The sequence below is a fragment of the Cebus imitator genome, unplaced genomic scaffold (genome assembly GCF_001604975.1).
Source record: "Cebus imitator isolate Cc_AM_T3 unplaced genomic scaffold, Cebus_imitator-1.0 Scaffold489, whole genome shotgun sequence".
In the NCBI taxonomy this organism is placed as follows: Eukaryota; Metazoa; Chordata; class Mammalia; order Primates; family Cebidae; genus Cebus; species Cebus imitator.
Genome location: NW_016107804.1, coordinates 205716 through 214811, shown reverse-complemented (window position 1 = coordinate 214811; position 9096 = coordinate 205716). Strand labels below are relative to the sequence as shown.

At 42.0% G+C, this 9096-nt stretch overlaps 1 protein-coding gene across 1 annotated transcript; it reads right to left on the bottom strand.

The window, feature by feature from the left end:
* Window positions 1–6283: 6283 nt before the first annotated feature.
* On the bottom strand, window positions 6284–7565 carry LOC108292375 (GDP-L-fucose synthase-like). The gene has a single exon (XM_037733014.1). The coding sequence runs from the start codon at window positions 7321–7323 to the stop codon at window positions 6589–6591; it is 735 nt and encodes a 244-aa protein (XP_037588942.1). The 5' UTR covers window positions 7324–7565; the 3' UTR covers window positions 6284–6588.
* Window positions 7566–9096: the final 1531 nt, after the last annotated feature.

Genomic DNA, 9096 nt, shown 5'->3' with positions numbered 1-9096 from the left:
AAAAAAAAAAAAAAAAAAAAAAAAGGTTGCTTTCTAGCCAAGGATTTGATCTGCTGTTTTAATAATTTCAAACATTCTGAGCAAGATCACTGCTCCTTTTAAAAGACTGCTGTAACTTCAGGCACTTGTGACAAAACCTGGGTGAATTATTAGACAATTTCATGCTGGTTTGCAGAGTGATTAAAACAAGTGGCCTTGAATGATAGCATATGTTATAAAGAGATGGAGCTTTTCAGTTATAAAAGATGTATCAATCAGGGGAAAGCAAATACAAATTAAAGTTTGATGAGCAATTGGATATTAATTGGTACTAACTCTGCTTTTTATGTCACTTTGATGTGGAGTGGATCATAAACATGGTAAGCGATACTAATAATGTATATTCACTTCAATACAACTTTATGGCTCCATTTATTAAGGAAACCAATATTGAGATTGAGTTGTGAATGCACTAGTGCGCACTTTTCCTATTGTGTACCTTCATCTAACTCTTGCCGGGCAGGCTCCCTGCCACTGTCTGCAGGGTACAATGCAGTTGGTTAGACATCTAAGAGTTATTGCCTAGATTTTTCTTTATGCATCAGTTCTAAATTACAGTCAAAACAAACTTAACAGCAAACTAGGGCTTTATATATTTTTTTCTAGAGGTTTCTTTTTTACAAGTTGTCTGCTCTTTACTGAATTTAGACAGCAATCTCAAGGGAAGCAATGTCATCCTGATGTCATTAAGTAGACACCAATTAGACTTCGTAGTGTAGACCTATAAATAGCCAAAATGTTTTATATCAAATACGGCCCAATTTTATCTCAAATATAAAAGTAATTTTTAAAATTTTAAAAACACAAATATGACACATAATCACTAGTAAAAGAAAAACTATCTTTTTCAAATTTAAAATGAGAGTTTGCTGGATAATCAGTTTTATAATGTCCTTTTCTCCTTTAACAATCCATTCAGACAATTTTTAAATTTTTATGTTACCTGGATTCATAGCCCCGTTCTGCCATTTCTTCACTATGTGATTCTGGACAAATCACTTATCCTCTCTGTGCTTTAGGTTTTCTTATCTGTAAAAATGGGCCTAATAATATGTATCTTAGGGATCATTATAAAACTAAATGAGGCTTCTAAAAAAACATTCTTTCAAATCACCATTTAACGCTTAGCATTATGCCTGGCCTGCCCTCAAAACAGCTATTTCTATTATGCCAATATTCTTCATACTGGGTGGGGTCTATTCAATCATATTGCTATCTTATAATTTATTTAATCAATTTGATATTGCTGGTCCTTCAGGATGACAGCACCATTTCTCATTAATACCTGGCATTATTACCTTGGGATAAATCTTCAGGAGTCAGCATGCCTAAGAAAACTTCTAGGAAATACAGCTTCTCTTTCCTGCCATGGTTGCCATTACTTAGAGTTTTAGCACAGCCGTTTGGGAGATATGATACTTCAGCACTACCTTTGAGGCACCCACTTCTGTATAATAAACTTATTCCACTAGTTGTTTGTTGTTTTTTTTGTTTGTTTGTTTGTTTTGTTTTGTTTTGTTTTTTGAGACGGAGTTTCACTCATGTTACCCAGGCTGGAGTGCAATGGCGCGATCTCGGCTCACCGCAACCTCCGCCTCCTGGGTTCAGGCAATTCTCCTGCCTCAGCCTCCTGAGTAGCTGGGATTACAGGCACGCACTACCATGCCCAGCTCATTTTTTGTATTTTTAGTAGAGACGGGGTTTCACCATGTTGACCAGGATGGTCTCGATCTCTTGACCTCGTGATCCACCCGCCTCGGCCTCCCAAAGTGCTGGGATTACAGGCTTGAGCCACCGCGCCTAGCCTGTTGTTTTGTTTTTAAACCAACCACAGTCTGCCTTTGTTTGGGTGAAGTGTAGCCCAGTTTAGGGCTAGGCCGAACAATTTTCTTGAGATCCCTGAGAAGACAAAGGAGACATTCTGTTGATATTTGACAGGTAAGCTTTACCTACTCTATGTGTGGGAACTAGACAAACACCGATGTGCATTTGATTTTTTTCTTAGAAGAAAACTGAACTATTAATTACACTAAAGCCTTCAGGGAAGTGTTTCACTGGACTATTTGCCTCAGGACCTATATTTTTATTGTCTGTCCATTAATTGTGAACAGATTATTTAAAAGGGATGTATATTAATAAATAGGGTGGAAACTAAAAACTAAACCAGGGCAAAGGTTCCACTGTACGTGTCTCAACTCAGAGGGGACTCCTAGCAGGCAATGAAATGGGGCTGTTTTACAAAGCAAAGGAAGGAATGAGGTCAGGTGCAGGAATACGCAGGGGCCTGGTGTTTTGAATCTGTTTGATTAAAAGGCAAGTTTGTGTAGAGAATTAGAGAAACAAATCATAGAACAGACACCTTGAGATGTAAGGCCCTTCGCAAACAAAAGACGTGTGTTGCATCTCATTAAAACGGGTTTTCTTTTATTGTCACTGATGGACTCAGACGTCCTAATTTTCCCTCAAAAGTAAATGGCCTATTTTCAAAATAGGCAGAGGGTCTGTGCTCCTTATATCTGTTCTTAATTCAAGAAATATATCTAACTGTAGTCTAACAAGAGTCAGTCTCAAAAGAAATTAATAAGGAACATCCATTAATTATTTATGCTCTGAAACAGTAGGTCTGCTAATGTTTCTGCTAATCACCAAAGCTAAACAGATGTATCTTCATAAAGACAATCTTGAAGAATAGAATGAGTATAAAGAAGACGCAAATACAAAAAATATGTATATGTATGGCGATGACAGGAAAAACACTGAATGCATCGCTGCTCCTAAGATTTGTTTAAAGTGCAAAACCTAGTAAAATTGTCAGAGCGAGTTCTGTTCATGATTTCTAGTATTTAAATATTATATTAAGCAATAATAATGGGAGTTGAATTTATAGGAGCCAAAACCAATGCTAGAAAATGAAAAGAATTAGACTCCTACTTTTTAAAACAGCATTTAGAAAGCTGTCCAATTTCCATGAACATTCCAAAAGCAGCATCTTTCATGGATATTAAATGAATGGTAAGGTTGTAAATTCTACATCATTTACAAATCCAAAATTATTCAAACTCTTATTTTTGCCTCCATACAAATTTGGTCAGAATAAAATCTGTTGGTCCCTTTATGGAGTTGCAAAGATGGTGTTAACACAGCCGCCTTCATGGTTCTGTGATCTGCAGTATGTAGTAGTAGAGTGGAGCCATTTCTGAAACCAGATCACCTGGACGTAAATTTTGATCTACCATTTACTAGCTTTGTAACTTGGGCAAGCTAACCTCTCAGTACCTTGCTTAACTTCATCACTGGCAAAATGGAATAATAAGAGTACCCATCTCAAAAGGTTTAAAATGAGTCCTTAAGAGAGTCCAAAATAAGTGCTCAGTTTTTATGAGTTATTATAATTATCAAGATAGCAGTTTTATGGTCAATATATGAGAACGACAATACTAGGTATTTACATAGAATTCACATTTTGTATAGCTGCAGCTTTCACAATGGAATGATAGGACAGGCTCCACCTCACCTCCTAACTCATATTCCCAGTCATGATGTTGTTTCTCACAGTCCTTTGAATAAAACACAATTCCCTACATAGTCTAAGGGAGATCTGCAGGATGGTTGGTATCAAAGTGGTGATCAGAACAGAGGCCACAGGAGACATGGCTTGAAAACTCCCTCCTTTTTCCAGTGTTCTGCCCCCAACCCATGCTGGAGACTGGGGATGACATCCTTTCAATGGTACTTTTATCACTCAGATCTTTTATCCAAATTGTCACGGGGGTGTGTCTTTACCCTTCTTTGGAAAGGTCACCTATGTCCTGCCTGCTGTCATCAGTATATGACATCAGTGATTCTAGAAAGTACTTCCCATTCTGCATGGCAGAATCACTTAGGAAAGTTTAGTATATATATTTAATAATATATTTATTGTCCAGGCATTGTGGCTCACGCCTGTAATCCTAGCATTTTGGGAGGCCCAGGTGGGCAGATCACTTGAGGTCAGGAGTTTGAGACCAGCCTGGCCAACATGGTGAAACCCTGTCTCTATTAAAAATACAAATTTTTTTTTATTTGTAATCCAAGCTACTCAAGGAGCTGAAGCACAAGAATCACTTGAACCCAGGAAGTTGCAGTGAGTGGAGATTGCACCACTCCACTCCAGCCTGGGCAACACAGCAAGGTCCTGTTTCAAAAAAAAAAAATTGTATATGTGTGTGTGTGTCTGTGTGTGTGTGTGTGTGTATGTATACATATATATGTACTCAATTTATTTATATATATGCACACACATTCAATTTATATATATGTGTGTATGCATTTACTATATATATATTGTGTGTGTGTGTGTGTGTGTGTGTGTGTGTGTGTGTCTGTGTATACTCAATTTCTCTCTAGGCCTACTGAATTGGAATCTTCAGGTCGGGGGCCCAGTAATTTGTATTTATAAAAAATTCTCTAGGAGCTGGGCATGGTGGCTCATGCTTGTAATTCCAGCACTTTGGGATGCTGAGGCAGGTGGATCACCTGAGGTCAGGAGTTTGAGACCAGCCTGGCCAACATGGTGAAATCCCGTTTCTACTAAAAGTATAAAAATTAGCTGCGCATGGTGGTGGGCACCTGTAATCTCACCTACTCTGGAGGCTGAGATGGGACAATCACTTGAACCTGGGAGGTGGAGGTTGCAGTGAGCCAAGATAGCACCATTGCACTCCATCATGGGCAACAAGAGCAAAACTCTGTCTCAAAAAAAAAGAAAAAAGAAATTCCCTAGGAACCCACTGGTACGAAGTCTGATTTCAGAGCTACTGTTCAAAGGCAGTGGTTCTTAACATCTTGGGTCATTGCACTTTCGACCTAAAGAGTCGTTTATGAAAGATCCACTGTCATAAATTAGGGTGGATTTGAGGTTTTCCCCTCTAATCCCTCTCCGTCACTTGCATTCTCTAATGCTTTCTTGCATAGAGAGAAGAGGCAGTTCTACTGCTGTGCATAAACTGTCATCCTGTTTAGTCTCTGCAGCAGGCTGGGGAGTGAGTGTCACTGATGGTCCATTAATAAAAGTGATTGGGATATTGCTTTGCTTACCAGAAAAAATCAGGGATGGGGGCTATTTTTAACAGTTCATCATGACCATGTACTGCTCACATGATCATGCTGTACATATCCGGTGGGGTACAGCACGAGCCTGCGCAGGCCAATGGCATGTTCTCCTATGAACCAGAATGACTGTCTCACCTGAATGACTGAATGCTCGCTGGCATAAGTCCTCCCTCACCCTACAATTGACCTCTCCGTAATGCCCCTGTGCCTTTTCCTGTCTGCCTGCTCAAGTGGGATGGCCTCAGCCTCGGACTCACAGGAGGTCACAGAGGAAATAAGACATGAAACAACACATAACAGTAGAGTCCTTTGATATCATCCTCCCTCTGTTTTCCACCCACCCCCATGAACCTACCCCTTTAGTATCAATGATCCCAGAAGCAGTTGGCAGGTTATAAAATTAAAATAGAAGTGCCACCAAGAAAACAGAGCCTATGACCAAAAACCAAGCTCCCTGGAAGTAGCATATTAGCTCATTCATCAAATGTGGGGAAAATACAGGCCTGGGCAAAGCCCACATGCCATTAGTTGCACTGACAAAACAAAATCCAACATGCAGCCAAAGCTTTCTGTGTCACTTCTGTGTTTCATTAAACAAAACCTGCCAGGAATGTAACAAGCACTGTTTTTTGTTCGCAGACCAACTGAATTCTAAGAGCTGCTCGGCTGTATGGCAACATTTAGGTCTTTCTGCCCACACTGGCCATATTTCTATTTCCCTCTCCACATATTCCTAATCTGTGGCACATGCTTATTTGCTGTATTGTCTGTAAAAATGCGTAAGCTCTTGCAGAGCAGAATGCAATTAATCTGATATAGAAACACAAACACTTTATAAACTGTAAAAATGAAAAAAATACATGGAGGAGTGATGTATATTTTGATGACTACCAAAACTGGTGATACTTATGTGTTTTGTGCCACATGATAGCAAAACTTTCTAAGCTGCCTGTGCACATATTCAAAATTACGATTTTCAGACCGCTTTTTCACTTAATTTATCACAAACTTCCCCTGGGGTACTTTTACTGTGGGACTGCTACTATCACCTTTAAAAAGCAACATCCAGAATTGCACCTATTACTAAAATACCTATACAGTATTGTGTGTGTGTGTGTGTGTGTGTGTGTGTGTGTGTGTGTGTGTGTGTGAAAATGCATTTTATTGGCTCCTAGGGAGTGGGACGCAGGATCAGAGTGGGCACGCGCAGTGCTGGGGGCCTGTGTGGGGAGCAAAGCACTGGGCCTGCCCAGGCCCTGGTTTCCCTGAGGACCGTCATGAACTGGGGCTCCACTGGATGGATGCCTGGGGCCGCAGAGCAGATGGAACGTGGGCCCAGGTCACTGGGTGATGCCCTCAGCTCCTAGCAAGGTTGGCGGGTGGTGACCATGGCGCTCAGCCAGCTGACGGTTTGCAGGCACCTGCTCCTGCCTTCCAGCTTCACTTCCTGGGCTGCTCCTAGTTGTCAGTGAACCAAGCACAGGTCTCCTTCACCGCCTGCTTGAAGGATGTGAACCGGAAGTCGGGCAGGTATGTCCTCAGCTTGCTGTTACTGGCTGTCTTCTTAAACTGCCCGTCTGACTTGGTTGTATCAAAGGTGGCCTCCCCATGGAAGTCCATAGCCTCCACCACCGCCTCGGCTGCCTCCCTGATGGAGACCTCATCTTCCTCGCCCACTGAGAGGATAACGGGCTCCACCTTGCTATACTCCCACGGGACCCAGATAAAGAGCTGGGCCAGGTCCAGCGAGTATATAAACTGCCTCCGTGGCTTCCCCGTACCCCACACCATCAGGGCCGAGCCGCTGCTCTTGGCCAGGCGCACCTTGTGGATGAGGCCAGGCAGCACGTGGCCATCCTCAATGTTGAAGTTGTCATGGGGCCTGAAGACGTTGGTGGGGATGACAGCGGTGAACGTGCAGCCGGGCTGCTGGAAGTAGGCCCTGTTCTGCACGTCGATCATCCTCTTGGCATGCGAGTACCCAAAATTGCTGCTGTGGGGCTGCCCACTGTGGCTCATGGTCTCAGCTGTGGGGTAGGTAGTCTTGTCAGGAAAAATACAAATGGACAGGCAGGACAAGACCTTGCAGGCACCCACTTCGAAGGCCGCGTGCAGGACATTGTCACTGATGTGCACATTTTTCCTCCAGAAGTCCAAATTGTATTTGATATTCCAAAACAGGTCCCCCACCATTGCAGCAAGATGGATGACGTGCGCGGGTCGAACCTTCTCAAACAGGGGCCGGGTCTGTGCTGTATCCCTGAGATGGGCGTCCTTGGAGGTGACAAACGCCCAGTCCTATCCAGGAAGGCCAGCTCCATCTGCTACCACCTTCTGGATGGCTTTGCCCACCAGCCCAGAGCCCCATGTCACTAGAATCCGCATGGACCCCTGAGGTTCACGCACGTCAGCTGCACCTGCATCCCACCTCACCGCCCTCTATACGGTATTTAAACAACAAATAAGCCTGGTAGTAGGAGAGAGAAGAAAATTAAACAGCTATTCTAGAATTTCTCTTCTTCCCAGGGTCACCAGCCTCTGTTGGGAAAAAGGAGCCAATATTCATAAAAATCTGAGCTACTAAGGTTATGCAAAATCAACACGTATGGGGAGTAATAGCAAGGATGTATCCTCTGTGTTTATCATATAATTTATTATCCTCCTGCAACAAATGTGCAGATGACATTTGTTCCTGACATAATGTGGTAGGTGGTTAAGTTCTTCAGAACTTAAAGTAAGCAACTTAAAGTAAGTTGCTTTTTAGCATTACTACCGATTCATGAAGTAGCAACAGCAAATTATCTTTTCCCACATGAAGGCCCCAGTCTCTCATTACTTTGTAATCTTACAGAAGGAAGTACTAAATCAATGTAAAAGTTTGAATGATTACATAATCCTTCGATTTGCTGCCTGGAAAAAGAGTCCTGTTGGCTATAAAATAGGTTTACTTTTTTCTCCAGGTACTTACCCTTTGGGGTGACAGTGTAGTGTTAGAACGGAATCCACAAGTGATATTAAAAAGTCCCTTCCCCTAATGTGCCAGATCTAGTCCAGATAAAGCCATTATTCAAAATTTCACACCTGCTATCCTGTTTTGATTTGCAATTTGAAGAACAACTTTGCCTTTGGCTTCTGGGTAGCCACATTAAGTTAATCACTCCAGCAACAAGAAAGAATAATAAAGCAGAAAACAAAGAAGAGGGACTCCACTTGAATTCAGCATAGGGCCCCTGGCTATCCCAGAGAAAATCTATGTTGCCACGCCCTCTTCTTCTTCTTAAAGGGGAATCCTTTGCTAAAGGGGAATCCTTTGCTATAGGGAAAGGGATTTAATTAAAAAAAAAAAAAAAAAAAGGCTTACAATTTTATGAAGAGAGAGATGATGTCCTAAGGAAGTGTAAAACTGAGATATAAAAACGGCTTCTCAGAAAAGTCTTCCTCTCACAGGATGACTTGAAGAGGGTCAGGTGATGTAAGCATCTGGGTTGTGTTACAGAAGAGGAAACTGGCTGGGTGCAGTGGTTTATGACTGTAATCCCAGCACTTTGGGAAGGTGAGGCAGGGAGGATCACTTGAGCCCAGGAGTTTGAGACCAGCCTGAGCAATGTAGTGAGACTTTGTTTCTATAAATAAATAAATAATTTTTAAAAAGAGGAAAAAAAGTCTTTCTCTGAGAAAGTATTTGCAAACTATGTAGCCAACAAAGGACTAGTATCCAGAATCTACAAGGAACCCAAAACAATTACCAGAAGAAATCACAAATAATCCCACTAAAAAGTGGGCAAAGGGGCCAGGCACCATGGCTCGTGCCTGTAATCCCAGCACTTTGGGAGGCCGAGGCAGGCAGATCACTTGAGATCAGGACTTTGAGATCACCCTGGCCAACATGGTGAAACCCATGTCTACCAAAAATACAAAATATTAGCTGGGTGTGGTGGTGCGGCACCTGTAATCCCAGCTACTCTG